The sequence below is a fragment of the Herpailurus yagouaroundi genome, unplaced genomic scaffold (genome assembly GCF_014898765.1).
Source record: "Herpailurus yagouaroundi ecotype Mexico unplaced genomic scaffold, PumYag 255, whole genome shotgun sequence".
Taxonomy (NCBI): Eukaryota; Metazoa; Chordata; class Mammalia; order Carnivora; family Felidae; genus Herpailurus; species Herpailurus yagouaroundi.
Window position 1 is genome coordinate 163,334 of NW_024412472.1, and position 15,939 is coordinate 179,272.

Sequence of the window (15,939 nt, forward strand, 5' to 3'; positions counted from 1 at the left end):
CTTAATCTTCACCCTCTCCAGTAGGATCACATTTAGAGAATTTATATCACTAGTCTTGGGAATGAAAATAATACTTTGAATCTGAAGGAAGAGAATTACATGCGAAAGCCCTACAATTGTTTCTATCCTAACCTAGTTTCTGTTTAGATGATAAAACAAGCCTATTCCAAAAGTCCACACTATGTACTGTTTATGTGTGATAACAGTCCAAAATAGTCTTCCAGGGGGAAAAAAAACCAGTAATGTAAACCACTGCAGGAGACAATGCCAATATAAACAATTTTGTATAATCATGGCAATATATGACCAAATTTTATAAAATCTTGATCCAGAATTAAAAACAAAGAACAAAATGAGTAAACTACATAGTATGTGAGAAATGATAATGCCATGGAAAAACAGAGAATAAAGAGAATCAGGAATGTCTAGGGAGAGGATGGGTTGCAATGTATATATGTATGTATGTATGTATGTATGTATGTATGTATTTTGTATTGTTTTCAGGAGTAGAATTTAGTCATCACTTACATATAACACCCAGTGCTCATCACAAGTGTCCTCCTTAATACCCATTACCTATTTAACCCATCCTGACCCACCTCCCTCCATCAACCCTCAGTTTATTCTCCATGGTAAAGAGTCTCTTATGGTTGGTTTCCCTCTCCTTTTTCCCCCCTTCCCATAAGTTCATCTGTTTTGTTTCTTAAATTCTAATATGAGTGAAATCATATGGTATTTGTCTTTCTCTGACGGACTTATTTCACTTAGTATAATACGCTCTAGCTCCATCCACATCGTTGCAAGTGGCAAGATTTCATTCCTTTTGATGGCTGAGTTATATATATATATTTATATATATACATACATATATATATATATATATATATATATATATATATATCCATTTCTTCTTTATCAATGGACATTTGGGCTCTTTCCATAGTTTGGCTATTGTGGATACTACTGCTATAAACACTGGGGTGCATATACCCCTTCAAATCTGTTTTTGTTTTTTTTTTTTGTATCTTGGGGTAAATATCTAGTAATGCAATTGCTGGATCATAGGGTAGTTCTATTTTTAACTTTTTGAGGAGGCTCCATACTGTTTTCCAGAGTGGCTGTACTGCGTTGCAGTTTTAAATAATGTTATCAGAGGGGCACTTGGGTGGCTCAGTCGGTTAAGCAGCCAACTTCAGCCTAGGTCATGATCTCTTGGTTTGTGATTTTGAGCCCCACGTCAGGCTTTGTGCTAACAGCTCAGAGCCTGGAGCCTACTTTGGGTTCTGTCTCTCTCTCTCTCTCTCTCTCTCTCTCTGCCTCTCCTTATTCTAAGCAAAGACATGAAGGAAAGGAGGGTAGCCCTTCTCCCTGTCTTTTGCTTGATTAATTCTAACTCATCCTTCAGATCTCAGCTTCTAAATCACTGCTCTGGGAAGCTCTCTTTCATCCCCCACACAAGTTCCTACCACTGTATGTTCCCATTACAACACATATTTCTTCTTTGTAACATGCACCACAGTTGTGATTACTCATTCTATATTGAACTTCACCATACCTGTGTTAAGTCCCAAGAGAACAAAGATTGCCTCTTTTATTCACCTCTGTACAAGGCTTAACAGTGCTGGAAAACGCAGTCACTCAGATATTTGTGAATTACTGAATATATGAATGCAAGTGGGGCACACTCAGAAAAGGAAAAAGAGTCCAGAATTGGCATGATGTATCTCAGCACCACAAATAAATTGATCCTTTTATAACCAAGGGTGAGAAAATCAAGAACTGAGAAAAGGGGGTTGGAGATGAGGCAGAGAGATCACCTGAAATCTGATCACCCAAGAAAGCCTCAGTTATGAAGCTAAAGAGGCTGAAGGTCATGGAAGGCATTAAGTGGATGAGGACCATTGTTAAATTTATATTTTGCAAGAATCACTCTTGACTAATGTGGAAAACAGATTGGTGGGTATCTTCTAATAGCCATTCTCTTCTTTGTTAGTAACAGAGCTCCCATTTTTTAACTGGGTAAAAAAAATGATGAGTAAGAATAAAGTGACATCTCCCAGCTTCCCTTGTGACAAGGTCTGACCACATGACAAATTTCTGATGTGCAACTTTTAGGATATGTCCTTAAAGGGAGGGGGGCATGCCTCTTCACCCACCCCCTCCTCCATTCTGACCCTTGGAATGTGTATGTGATAAGTAAAACTCCATCTTGGGTCACAAAGTTGAGGGTCATACCACAATACACTGATACAATAAGCAGATTGTACACTGATACACTGATACAATAAGCAGAAATCTGACGAGTATCAGTTCTCAGTTGAGTGTGATGCCACACCAGTTTTGGACTAGATTTTTACTTGAAAGAATAAAAGTTTGTAAGTCACCGTCATTTTCAGTCTGTTACGTATACCTTAGCTAAATGCTAATCAAAGCAGTCCAGGCTCAAGAAAGAAGCTGCTAGGTGATTGCTGCTGTAATCTTTAGAAGAGCTGATGAAAGTTTGACTAAGGTAGTGACAAAGGAGATGGAGAGAAAAGAAAGGGTTCAAGAAATATTTAAGCAGAACTACAATACTTAGAAAGTGAGTGAAAACTAGAATGACTGATTCACTCCAGATGGAGGCTTTCAGGTGTTGACTCATCTGTGAATATTAAGGGTAGAAGATACCAACCAGTGAGATTTTGAATGAAAAACACCTCCAAATCATTGGCAAAAGATCAAAAGTTCAATGAAGATTCATTTCTGTCTCTTCTCATATAAAGCCTTTCTCTTGATATGTAAATAGTAAACTGAGCTGGGAGGAACTTGAAAGATGTTCATTCAATATTTGCCAGGCACATATTATGTGCCATATTATGTGATAAGGATACAATGGTGAGCAATACAGACATGGGACTGTGACCTCATGAGGTATATAATTAATTACCAACTGTTAGAAGTGTTACATGCAAAAAACAAGAGCAAATATGGGAGCTGGAGTCTAGGAAGAGTTATCTGAACAAACAGCATGTAAACTAAGTACTCAAGAATGAAAAAAGTTAACTACGTAAAGTAAGGGGGAAAGCACTGCAAGCCAGGAGATAGCAGGTGCAAAGGCCCTGAGATTGAATAGCACATGACAGGTTAGAACTGAGAAGGCAACGTGGTTAGAGCACAGAGAGGGAACAAGTGAGGTGTGGTTCAATTCAACAAACAGTGCTGACAGTCCAATGTTTCACAGCCAATAAAATAAAGCTGAGGTGGGCAAGGGCTGGATCATACAAGGCCTCACAGGTCACACGTAGAATGTGTTTTATCCTAAGAAGAATGGGAAGCTATTGCAAGGTTTTAAGTATCAGTTTGTGTTCTCTGACCTATGAATGGAGAACAGATTGGAGGGATGCAAAAGTGGACATGAGGTAAAGTAGCAATTGCAGTAACCTTGGTGGAAGATTGTGAAGACAGGGAGAAGCAGACAGAATCAAGGGCTATTTAGAAATGTAAAATGCAAACTGATGGGATTTGGCAACTGAATAAGGGGATGAGTGAGGTTCCTATCTTCTGCAACTGGAGAAGTACTAGGTATAAGATGAAAATTGATGAGGAAAATATGTTGAGGTGGGGATGTTTTTAAGACACCTAAGTGGGGATGTCAATCAAGTAACTCAGAAGAGAGATCTGGGAGTCATCAGTAATTGAAGCTCGGAGTAGGGAGGAAACAATTCTAGAAAAATGTCTGAGAAAGAACAGGCCCTAGAGAAATCTTTAGATGTAAAGGCCAGAGACAGGTGAGCCTCAAAGGAGGCTATGAAGCTGCAGTGAAAGTAGCAGAACCACGACTGGAATCACAGACACCAACAAAAGACTGCTAATGATGAGGAACTAGTCAATACTACCAGATGCTATTGAGAAGTAAAGTAAACTGAGGACTGGGAAATCATCACTGAATTCAGAGATATGAAAGTCACTTGGTGAGCCAGGGTAACCTCATTAAGAAGGATTTCAATATAAAGGTTGTAGAAGTCAAAACAGAGTGGGTGGATGAATGGGAATGGAGAGCGCCGAAGTATCCAACTGTTTTTGAGAAGCTATAGAGTGGGGGAAAAAATAGGATGGTAACTGAAGGAGAAATAAGGTAGGGTGGTTTGCCTGTTACTACAGGAAGTCTTTAGCATGTTTAAACAATGGTGAGAATGTAGTAAAATAGGAAAACCGATGTCGGAGATTCCCAAAGAAGGAAGGACTAGGATTTAGGGCAGGAATAGGCATTGGCCTGAAGAGGCATACTTGCTCTGTTTACACAGGAGGGAAAGAGAATGATGCAGATGTAGGTGGGTGACCAAGTTTTGTTGAGATTTTGTGGGAGCTCCCAACTGATAGCTTCTACTTTTACCTATGAATTAAAAAAATGTTACCTGTAGAAAACTTGAGAGAATGGTGAGGGTAATAAGAGGTTTAAGAATATTGGTTTGAAACAGTCATTGCAGGGAGAGACTAGAAAAAATCTAGTGGGATTATAGGGGCTGAGACCCCAGTTGACGCTGGTAATCATGAATTCATTGTGATGTAAATCTGCTATGTGGTGATTTCCTTGGGCTTTTAGCTGTCCAAATGCAGGCAGACAAATGTCCTATTTTATCAGAGTCCAACAAAGAGATGACAGAGAAATTTAGTCTGTTCCAAGAGAGTGACTGGAATTTAAGCTGGACAGGAACAGAAAGACAGGTGTTAGTGGAGAGAAGGTAGAATCAATGGCTTGAATGCTCCAGTGAAATCAAGGAATAATAGTAGAGAAATAGATCAATAAAGTGGAAGGAATACAGTCAGTGAATAAGATGCTGGTAATTGTGTTTTAAAGATGGAGCAGTTTGGGGTAATGACAATGGCCAGGACATAACTAAGGGAGTGGGTGGCTAAGATAGAGTGAAAATTATTGGAGACTGGGTCAAGGAACTTGACTGGTTCAAGCAGCCAAAATATTGAATGGACTGTCCATGTAATATTAAAGTATCAAGGGATTGATAGGAAGACCAAGGGCTAGCTATTTAGAGGAAAACAGGAGAGTGGTGGTTACTAAGGACAGTAATGAGAAACTGTAGTATAGCTGAATAGGTTCCAAGGAATCAGAATTTGCAAACAAGTTCTAAAGCTACAATGGCAAGAACATGAACGCTATCTCCAGTATGTACATATAAGGGATAAAGCTTTAACACTTATTCTTGTGTTGTGCTTGAAACATCACATTGTTTTTGTTATGCCAATGGCTATCACTTTATGGCAAGACCGGAAGGAGACGTGACTAGAGCACATGGATAACAGGGATAACAGGAGTAGGATTCTTCTTCCAAGTACTGAACATATTTATAAACAGAGAGGAAAGAAGAGGTTAAAAAGTTAGAGATTAAATGATGGATTAGATTGAGATACCTGTTTTTCCCCATGCCTAGGGACAGGTTGGGTACAGATGAACAAGCAAAGATAAGCCTCTGCAAATTCAAAGCCTTTAGAGCCAGACAGATTTTGTTCCTGGTCCTTCTCCAGCAAGCAGAAGTTACGTGGCATGGAAACCCAGACAATTCACAATGGAAATTTACTGGCGCAAGGATACACACAAACATCCATGCGGAAGAGTCCTCTCAGCAGCAGCAAAATATTCTAGGTCCCCATTCCCCCCATCTTGGAATTGTTACATTTACAAGTGGTTTCACCTGGACTTGTACTTTTCGAGGACAGAATTCTATTGAGTAGACATGAAGCCACTCAGTAGGGAAGTTCCTGGTCAGCAACTTCTACATTCCTAACAAAACCTTCTGTTCAAAGTATAGCAGCTAAAGAGGCAAAAAGCTGTTTGGAGCCACTTTTCTCAAGACGTAATTATGTATAAGATGGGGTTCTGGTACATTCTGGATTCTTGCTTCTTCATCCATTAAATGGGAATAATACCTCTTACTTGTAGTTTTGCTATAGAGATTAAGACATATCAGTATCAGAACCCATACGAATTGGGTGGTTTAATGGATATTTTGAGGCAGCCTGGTGTAGTAAAAAGAACATGGATTTTAAAGTCAGATCTAGGGGCACCTGGGTGGATCAGTCGGTTAAGCATCTGACTCTTGATCTTGGCTCAGGTCATGATCTCATGGTTTGAGAGTTTGAGTCCCACATCAGGCTCTGCACCGACAGCACAGAGCCTGCTTGGGATTCTCTCCCTGTCTCTCTGCCCCTTCCCAACTTGTGCTCTCAAATATAAACAAACATTAAAAAAAAAAAAAAAAAGGTTAGCTCTATATTTTAAAATAGGGTCTGCTACTAAAGAATTTCAACTTCCTGATCCACACAGGGGAGAAAAATGTCTCTTTTGTGCATGGTTATAAAGAGTTTAATTATTGTGGGAGCCAATGTCTAAGAGCTTCCATTTCCTCTGTAAAAAATAGAACATGGTCACCTGATGGGGGGTAGTTGAGGGTGAAGTGGGGGATGAGAGCAGTGAAGGTGTAAAATAATTGCCATGGTAATTATAGGAGATGAAGGGCACCTGGGTGGCTCAGTTGGTTAAGCCTCCAACTTCAGCTCAGATCATGACTTCATGGCTTGTGAGTTCAAGCCCCACATGGGGCCCTGTGCTCACCCTCAGAGCCTGAAGCTTGCTTTGGATTCTGCGTCCGTCTCTCACTCTGCTCCGTGTCTCTCTCTCTCACAAGAATAAATAAACATTAAAAAATTTCTTTAAAAAAAAAAAAAAAGAGAGATGAAACACACCACGAACTGAGAAAGGATTGATTGCCTGTTGGTAGTGAGGGCTTGGTTGAGGTTGGAGACCTTGAATACTTAGTGGCATGCATTACACAGCCGTGTTTTTCTCTAGCAGTCTGAATAGAGGACCAGAAAAGATAAAACAGCTGGAATGATACAACAAGGACACAGAGGAGGCAAGAAAATGTGGTGACAGAGTGATAGGCCATTCAGGCTGGTGAATACAGAATAAATTCCACAAGGAGGGCAATAATGAGGGAAAAATGGAGAAGCTCAACATGGAAATAACAGAACAGAGACAGTGGAAACAATGTGGGATAGAAGATAGAAGAGCTGGAATTAGATTATAGACATGCAGGTAACGTTAAAGAGGTCCCAAAGATTTGCATTATCCCCTTTGCCCCCCATAACTACCATCATCTACTTCTCCCTTGGGTTCTCTCCCTCAGATCTGGCTGTATTGCAGAATACGGTCCCTCAAGTTTCCCCTTTCTGACCGCTCCTGAAGACAAGCACACAGACCTTCTCTATTTAAACGCTGTACTGCTTATCCTGGGGAAGAGGGAAAATAGTAAAAAAGTAACAACTTGGGGAAATGGTTGAAGTTCCACAACACCCCAAAATTCATATAGGTTTCATCTCTGTTCTGGGACTACTGACTTCCCAAGAGGCAGTCCCTAGAAGCCCTGTGATTTCTTGATCTGTTGTCCTTAGAGATCTCCTCTTTTCCCTAAATTTAGCAGAATTTCTTCTTGAAAGATAGAGTCCATGAAAAAATAGTTATGAATGAATGCATACCTGGCTCACAAATGAGCCATTTAAGTCAGACAGACTTAAGTGAAGGACAGCTAGAAAGAGCTCTCATTTTCTCTGTCATTTGGGCAGGAACCAGCTTCCTGTTGCTATTACCAACATCAAAATTGTACCCACAGACCTTGCTTTAACCAGGCGCCGGGGAATCTTCTACACATAGAAGGCAATTTCTCCACTGCCAGGGCTGAGGCCAGCAGATATGCAATAACTGACAGAATAAAGGATGTTGCCAACAAAGTGGGCAAAGCTTCCTGCCCAGAACATAAACCAAACAGAGTAAAAGCGGGTTTATTGGCTCCAGGAAAAGGAGCAATAGTACCCAGCTCTCAGGCAATCCCTCACTCTACATACAGGCTGCATTCAGCCCAAGGTCCACTGGCTCCTTCAATTTGAGGGTCCATCCAGTGCCTCCCTTCCTGGGGTTGAGGAGGGCTAGCTGCCTGATGGTGAGGTTCCGGGCTGTTCAGCAGCAACACCTGGCCCAGCTGAGGCAGCCTCGTAGTCTGCGATGCGGCGCTGTACCAGGGCAGGCATGAGCTGCACGTAAGCGGCCATGAGGCGGTGGTTGGAATGGATCAGCTTTCCAGCACAGCTGTGCAAACAGGCCTCCTGGAAGGAAGACAGGGTGAAGCAGAGGCCAAAGGTGTCCTGTCGGGTCCGCCTCCTTCCTTCCCATCCCTAACCTAAGGGTGAGGGTCGTAGAAAGGCCAGGGCCAGAGGCAGGGGAGTGGCGGTTGGGAAGGATCTACGGCGCACCTCCCTACTGAGTTTCCCGCCTAACCTCCTCAGCATCCAGAGCTCGGTGGTGCAAGCTGGGCACGCAGCGCTGGAAGCAGAGTTCCGTCATCCGATTGTAGACCAACAGGAAGTCCCGCAACTAAGAGAAAAGGGGACAAAGAACTCAGCGGTAAGGGGGCAACTCAAGGCCGCATCGCCCGAGATTTCCCAGGACCCTGTGCCACAGCCCGACATTCCCAGCCCTCAGATCTCCAACCAAACGGACAAGGATGCTGGCTGAACTTATGGCCCTGCAGCGACTTAGCGCGCACTCACGTTTCTCAGCTGCTGCTGCTGCTGCTGCTGTGGCTGCTGTGGCTGCTGGGGCTCCATCGCACCACCCGCGCACCCTACGTCACTTCCCCACAGCTTCTTTGGTAACGCCCCGGAAGTGATCTCTCCTCCCTCCCCAGGGAATGAGGGGTTGGCTCCAGGATCGCCCTGCCCCGGGCTTTAACGTCATCTCCGCCCTTATAATCTGCGACGTGGCCGGCTTCTTCTGCCCGGGAGGGGACGTCACTTCCGCCGAATCCCTGACCTGCTGCTAGGATCGCGACGGGAACTGGAGCCCGAGGTCCCCGCGCGGCCCGGGCCTGGCGCCCTGAGGGGAAGAGCGGCCCGGCCCGAGGTGAGGAGGACAGACTTGGGCGAGGGGAAGTTGAACGCACGAACCTGCCCTGAGGGAAAGATGCCACTGAGCTCTGGGGAAGGATGAGGACACACCTGATGCCCAGGTGTGAGGGGGGGGGGGGGCGGGGACTCACACACCTGGGGGACATAACTGACTTTGGAAGGGATCACCTATGTCTTGGGAAAAAGAGGCTTTACTCAGAGGCCGGGAATATACACCAACTGATTCAACTAAGGCCTGGGGGGGGGGGGGCGAGGAAGAGGAGGTGCATGAGATGGAGGAGAGGGAGACCCCTGAAGAAAAGGGGAAGAAACACTACAGGAGTGTGAAAGGCCAAGCAGCAATGGAGAACATACCTGAATGGGAGGAGTAGGCTCCTGAGCCTTGGAAAGGGGTTAATCGGATGGGGGGAAACAGCTGCATGGGGATAAGCTTCAAGACAGCACAGACTTTATCTCTCTTGGTCACTGCTGTGACCTCAAATAATGCATGAGACATAGTAGGCACTCATTAGATGTCGGTCAAATGACTGAATGCATGAATGATCACCGGGGCCCTGGTGGGATTGAGGGTTCACAAGAAGACACCTGGGGCCCGGGTGTGCATGTGTAAAAAGAATGCACCTTGGAGAGGAGAAATACATATCTGTGAGAAGAAAGGAGTCGTGGCCAAACCCCAGAATACTCAAGTCCTAGGACAGCCTCCAAAAGTTCTGAAATGGTGGGGAAACCTTTCTTTCTGGAGTACTGGCCACTTTCCAGAATTGTCTGTGTTGGGCTTTGCAGGGCGCTGGGGTGGAGACTTTGACTCCAATCCCTTCCCTAGCCATGACGGACGGGATCCTAGGGAAGGCAGCCACAATGGAGATCCCCATCCACGGGAATGGTGAAGCGGGGCAGCTTCCTGAGGATGATGGGCTGGAGCAGGTGCTTCTGTTTGATTCTTCTCCATATTGTTTCAATTTAGGAATCCCAAATCATAAGCCCTGGCCTTTCACCCCATTCCAGTAGACTTCCCCTAACTTATCTAACTCCCTCCAATCTTTTTACAAATCTTCGTTCTGATTCTATGCAGACTTCCCTTGTGTGCTCTCTCTGTGATGCTTCAAGCTTGTTCTCACCCCCCAAATGCTTCAGCTGCCCCTATGTTCCTGAAGCCCCCCTCTTCTCTGGCCTATAGGACCTCCAGCAGGTGATGGTGTCAGGACCCAACCTCAATGAAACCAGCATTGTGTCTGGTGGCTATGGGGGCTCTGGTGATGGACTCATCCCCACAGGTATGAATGATCAGAACAGGACAGGAAGCTTGAGCGGAGAGAGGGAGAGGAATGGTTCTGGGGAGTATAGGATGTGTCAAAGAAAGCTTGAATTATGACTGGAGATCTTGGGAACTTCTGCTAGTATGAACCTTATGGACTGTCCTCAGCCCAGGGTTGTCCAGTTGCTCCCACTTGCTATTTAGCCCCTGAGATGTGTCCATTTGTTCTTTCTCTGCTGCCACCACCCAAATCATGTTAAGAACTCTGTTTCACAGAAGTTCTCCCTGCTCTAGAGCTTGAGCCTGATTTGGAACTCTGAAGCTTTGTAGTGTTTTACTTTAGACTCTAAAGCTTAGAGGAGCAAACAGCCCTGAATCTCACACTAAGATTCCACATGGGAATGTTAGTGAGGTTTCTTGCTTTCAGGATCCACCATCCTTGACCTGCCACCCCATATTCAGTGTATTTTTTTCTGTTTCCTCTGTCCCCGTACACCAGCAACTCCCTCCCCCACTCCAGCCCCCATCACCACCTCAAAAGGAGGCCAGATGTATATTGGGATATGGGTCTTAGGGCACAAGGTATGAGTTCTTCCTAGTGAGTAGGAGAATCTCATTGTCCCTAGTTTCTGCTACTTCAGGGAAGCAATTTTCATATGCTGGGTGGGAGGTACGGGTGGAGCCACAGAGACATCTGATTATGTCTGAGAGAGGCTGGTGTCAGAGAACTTGGTCCTTTAGGGTCTGGCCGCCATCCATCTCACAGTACCACTCCTGCTGGCCCCGGAGATGAGGTGGCTCGGGGCATCGCCGGAGAGAAGTTTGACATCGTCAAGAAATGGGGCATCAATACATATAAGGTGGGATTTAAATACCTTTCCCTTCCCCCAGAGTCCCCCTGGGTACCTTTTCCCCATCTTCTGAATTCCACTATCCCATCTACGGCTGAGACTAGGAGCCTGGGGATGCTAGGGTAGATACCTGTTTGGAGGGGCGGCAGGGGGCAGGGTGCTAGGGCTCTGACTTATTCTCCCACTTCCCAATCAGTGCACAAAGCAGCTGTTGTCAGAAAGATTCGGCCGAGGCTCCCGGACTGTGGACCTGGAGCTAGAGCTGCAGATTGAGTTGCTGCGTGAGACGAAGCGCAAGTATGAGAGTGTCCTGCAGCTGGGCCGGGCACTGACAGCCCACCTCTACAGCCTGCTGCAGACCCAGCATGCACTAGGTGACGCCTTTGCTGACCTCAGCCAGAAGTCCCCAGAGCTTCAGGTGCCTTGGTCAGGCCAAAGAGGGTGGGGAGACTGGGCCCGGGCCCTCCCAGGCAGTCAGCCCTCAGCCTCCCTCCCTCCCTCCCTCCTGCAGCCCAGAGGGAGAACCCCTCCAGGGTGGGCTCAGCCCTACCCCCAGCAGCACTCACCTGTGGAGGCAGCCTAAGGGTTTGTACAGAGGTTCAGAAGTTGGAGGGGTGGGGGAGATGGCACACTAGATGCCTCACAAGTAACCCTTCTCTGCATCAGTGCTCGGCCTAATCAGAGCCCCTTCCTTGCCTGCTGCACTAGCTTTCCCTATTCCAGTCCTGTGAACTTATCTGAGAACCCCACTCCCACATTCCTACCCTAGGCATTTCTGGGTGGTCCCACTAACTTTCTGGCTAAGAGAGCCTTGCTGGAGACAGTCCTTGGTTGTTCCAGTTTCAATGGCTGTTTCCTTCCTGGGGAGGAGGGGAATGAGGGCCCTACAGCTTGATTCAGGTAGGAACTGTTACTCAAGGCCTGTCCTCCCCTTCTGCCTTCAGGAGGAATTTGGCTACAATGCAGAGACACAGAAGCTGCTGTGCAAGAATGGAGAGACACTGCTAGGGGCTGTGAACTTCTTTGTCTCTAGCATCAATACATTGGTCACCAAGACCATGGAAGACACGCTCATGACTGTCAAACAGTATGAGGCTGCCAGGTGTGGGCACCAGCAGGGCCCAGGGTTTTGGGAGTTGGCTGGCATGGGTGGAAGTTTGAGCTTTGGGGTCGTAAGAATTGAGGAAGGAAAGGAAAGTATATGTGGACACAGGGGTGGAGACCAGCCTGTATTACCCTTCCCCAGGCTGGAATATGATGCCTACCGAACAGACTTAGAGGAGCTGAGCCTAGGCCCCCGGGATGCAGGGACGCGTGGTCGACTCGAGAGTGCCCAGGCCACTTTCCAGGCCCATCGGGACAAATATGAGAAGCTGCGGGGAGATGTGGCCATCAAGCTCAAGTTCCTGGAAGAAAACAAGGTGCCAACCCCACCCCTTTGACCCCAGTCCACTTTCCCATCTATAACACTGACCTTCTACCCCTAAGACCCTCCCCATCACTGGATGGGGAAATGCAGCCTGGCTAAGAAGTGGGATCTTTCCTCCAGCCCCTTCAACTCCTGAACCTTTCCAGTCACCTACCCTCCAATCCCTGGCCCTTTTCTATTGGAGGATTTGGTTGCTGATCCCAGGAACATAACTGGGAAAAATCACCCCACCCTGGGCTGGGGTACCAGAATGCCAGATCCAGCAAATCAAGTCAGGTTTCTCCCATCAGATTGCCCTTATCCTTTGACTCCATTAGTGGCGGTCAACCCCCACCCTGAAAGCACCATCAGAGCAGAATCCATGTACCCCTGGTCTGGGCTCAGGCTCAAGAAGGGCATCTGAGTCCAGTCTCAGCTGACCCTGCTGGACCCCCAGATCAAGGTGATGCACAAGCAGCTGCTGCTCTTCCACAATGCCGTGTCAGCCTACTTTGCTGGGAACCAGAAACAACTGGAGCAGACCCTGCAGCAGTTCAACATCAAGCTGCGGCCTCCAGGAGCCGAGAAGCCCTCCTGGCTAGAGGAGCAGTGAGCTGCTCCTAGCCAAACCTGGCTATCAAGAAGGACATTGGGAGAGGCAGTCCCAGGGTGGGAGAGATTGGACATGGGACATCCCTTGCCACCTGCCCTCTGGCTTGGGTTCCCTTTCCCTTGCTGGGGCCTCATACCAGTTTTGCCCACACTGCTGTGGTAGGGAGGGGGCCTGCAGGCCCAGCAGCTGCTGCCCTGTCCTTTATCTTCCTGGCCACTGGGCTTCATTCCCAGATCTTTTCCTTCCACTCCACAGCCAAAGGCTATGACAAAACCACTCCCTGGCCAATGGCATTACTCCTCAGGCCTATCCCCAGCTCCTGGGGTGTGCCCCCTGACCAATGGCAGAGTCTCAAAAGGCCCTGTCAGCCAATGGCAGCTCTTCTTGGGCTCCCCTGAGCCAATGATGTTGCCTCCAATACCCTTTGTCCCTCCTCTATGCGTCCCCAATGCAGAGAAGGGGACTGGGACCAAAGGGGTGGGGATAATGGGGAGCCCCATTTCTGGCCCTGCATCTGAATGGGCTTCCCCTCACCAACCCACCCAGTTTAATTGTGCTTAGAGCCCTGGAAGATTGGGAACTAGCACTAGGAATAAACCTTTCATAAAAGCAGGACCAGTGAGGTCAATTTGTGGGGGGGACTCTAGGAGGGTGGGCTGGGTGGAGAAATACTCAGTCTAATCATACACCAAAATCCTATCAAGTCAGAAGAGCAGAGACCAGATAGCTGAAGTCACAGGTTTCAGGAACAGTCTGAGATCCTACTCTTCCCCCAGCCCCAGCTGGAGCTGAAGCTTTATTTGCTCTTTAGGCCAGCACCGAGATAGCTATGGTCTTCAGAGCATGGGGCCTAAAGGGGGTTGGGCCCACTGACCTTCATCATCCACTCATTCATACAGCAAATATTTACTGAGTGCTTTTATTTGCCAGGCACTGCACTAGACCCTGGGGAAACATCAGTGAATAAAACACAGTCCCTGCCCACAGCGCTCATGGCCTAGTGGGGGATAGAGACAAGTAACCAGGCAACTACAATACAGTAATGAGTACTAGGATACAGAAGTTCAGGGAGCTATGGGAGTGCAGAGGAGGGGTGTCTAGCCCAGTCTGCAGCGGAGATGGGATGTCAACTTGAAAACTAAGAACTGAACAGCAAGTAGGCACAGCCAGGCAAGCAATAGGGAGAAGAGCAACCTAGGCAGAGAGGCCAGCGTATGTGTAAGCCCCGATAGGACCAGGGTGCAATTCACTTTGGAATGAAAAGTGGAAGGGGAGTGGCTAGAGGAGGGCTAGGGAAGTGAGGCAGCAAGGAGTCACACTGGGCCTGTTCAGGCTCATTAAGGACTTTTGCCTTTAGAGGAGAAAGGTAGCTGTGATGCTTTTTCAAGCGCCAGTTTGATGGGATGGGAGAAATCTAAGGTTGAGGAAAGTAGTCCTCATGAGGCTTGAAATAGTGTTATACAGACCCTGGCTCCCTTACATTGGATAGTCTAGTGGCCCTGGCCCAAAACCCCAAAGCAAGCATGAATGCTGAGGCTCATTCACAAACATTGGAGCACCTGTGCTGGGTGCCAGACCTCATCAGGTGGATGAGAGGTTGAGGGTGCACCCAGGTGTTGAGCCCTTATCAACTTTGTGTGGGGCAAGAAAGTACCCCCAACAGCACTTTGATTCAGTCAGGGCCTTGGTACCATCACTTCTGTGCTTCTTGGTCAAGGAGAGCTCCAGAATTTTTCAACATTCTCCCCTACCTCTCTCAAGAGCTGGAAGAAGGGGACCACCCAGTCAGCAGATTGTCATAGCACTGAGATCCATGCAGCCTGATTTTGCTCTTTGTCACTGACTCTGCAGCTTCCAGGCAGCCTTTCTGGGTTTTGGTCAGCCTGCAGTCATCTGACTGGAGCTTGAGGTTGGGTGGTCCACATACAGCCCCCCACTTTATGGGCCACTGGGGACTTCCAACATGAAATGTACTGAATCTCCAGGAGATTCAGTGATTGGGAGCAAGATCTAAAGCAGAGCTCAAACCATAGCTACACCACTTTCTAAGTGAGTTAGCTGATCAGGGTTAACGTCTGGGGAGCCAAGGGCCCTCAGTTTCTTCCGCTGTAAAACACATCTAATAAAAGAGGATACCTATTAAGATTATGAGTATTAAGGAGATAATATATGTAAAGTGATTCGTTATGTGTCTGGCACATAATAAGCACTCAGTCCCTGTTAGCTGTTACTATAATTTTTATTATTTACCACCGGGGCTGCTTTTCCACAATGTGATGATTCTGAATTGCTCTGGTTTTTTGGAGTGTGGAAGGGAGTCGCTGGATGGTCTGAACCATAATCTCCTCGCGAGGGGTCTCCTCACCTACAGCCAAATCAAGTCCCCCACCTTTCACCACCCCGTCCGCCCCTTCTCCTAGCGCTTTGGGTGCTGTGCTTCCACCTGGAGGCCCTTCCGTCGCCCAGAGATCCATGCCGAGGTACGGACTATCCCGTATCCCCCTGCCGCAGCAGAGAGCACACTAGCATATTCCCAAGGAGCCCCCGAAGAAAGCTGGGAAGTGCACCTCCTGGAGGGCCCGGACCGGCTCCCAGAGTCCGAAATCTCTGCTGCCCAGCTGCGTTTCCTTGACGGAGCCTCAGCCCAGTTCCTGAGACCTGCCCCGGAGCGGTCGGGAGCCAGAGGCAACTGGCAGAGATCGTGGATCCGGGATCCGGCTCACGCGTTCCCCAACCCGCCGGCTGAGGCAGCTCCCGTAGGAGCCTCGAGGGGGTTGGGGGAGCCCGGCGGGTGGGGTAAAAGGGGGCGGGGCCTCCGCGGCGGCGGGCGGGCCGTGGGTGGGTCTTCAGCACCCGA

The 15,939-nt window shown here is 47.5% G+C and overlaps 2 protein-coding genes across 4 annotated transcripts in view; one reads left to right on the forward strand and one right to left on the reverse strand.

Moving 5' to 3' along the window:
• Nucleotides 1-7,817: 7,817 nt before the first annotated feature.
• TIMM10B (translocase of inner mitochondrial membrane 10B) lies at nucleotides 7,818-8,723 on the reverse strand. The gene is made up of 3 exons (XM_040461347.1): nucleotides 8,599-8,723; nucleotides 8,327-8,422; nucleotides 7,818-8,154 (listed from the first exon to the last, which is right to left on the reverse strand). The coding sequence occupies exons 1-3, from the start codon at nucleotides 8,653-8,655 to the stop codon at nucleotides 7,978-7,980; spliced, it is 330 nt and encodes a 109-aa protein (XP_040317281.1). The 5' UTR covers nucleotides 8,656-8,723; the 3' UTR covers nucleotides 7,818-7,977.
• Nucleotides 8,724-8,818: 95 nt separating this feature from the next.
• The window catches only part of ARFIP2 (ARF interacting protein 2), a 15,473-nt gene continuing 8,352 nt past the window's right edge, over nucleotides 8,819-15,939 (forward strand). Inside the window, exons 1-8 of one of the 3 annotated variants that reach the window (XM_040461343.1) lie at nucleotides 8,819-8,950; nucleotides 9,739-9,879; nucleotides 10,133-10,229; nucleotides 10,952-11,070; nucleotides 11,258-11,479; nucleotides 12,006-12,163; nucleotides 12,308-12,482; nucleotides 12,927-13,695. In XM_040461343.1, the coding sequence (XP_040317277.1) occupies nucleotides 9,781-9,879; nucleotides 10,133-10,229; nucleotides 10,952-11,070; nucleotides 11,258-11,479; nucleotides 12,006-12,163; nucleotides 12,308-12,482; nucleotides 12,927-13,082 (1,026 nt within the window). In that variant the 5' untranslated portion in view covers nucleotides 8,819-8,950; nucleotides 9,739-9,780 and the 3' untranslated portion in view covers nucleotides 13,083-13,695. Of the gene's footprint in view, nucleotides 9,057-9,738; nucleotides 9,880-10,132; nucleotides 10,230-10,951; nucleotides 11,071-11,257; nucleotides 11,480-12,005; nucleotides 12,164-12,307; nucleotides 12,483-12,926; nucleotides 13,696-15,939 lie in introns of those variants that run through there. The other 2 variants (XM_040461344.1, XM_040461345.1) reach the window with 2 other exon arrangements.

Coding starts and splice junctions, on each gene's coding strand:
- TIMM10B (XM_040461347.1), bottom strand. CDS start 8,655: ATGGAGCCCCAGCAGCCACAGCAGCCACAGCAGCAGCAGCAGCAGCAG. Junction 8,423..8,598: donor AGCAGCAGCAGCTGAGAAAC/GTGAGTGCGCGC, acceptor CTTTTCTCTTAG/TTGCGGGACTTCCTGTTGGT. Junction 8,155..8,326: donor GAGCTCTGGATGCTGAGGAG/GTTAGGCGGGAA, acceptor TCTTCCTTCCAG/GAGGCCTGTTTGCACAGCTG.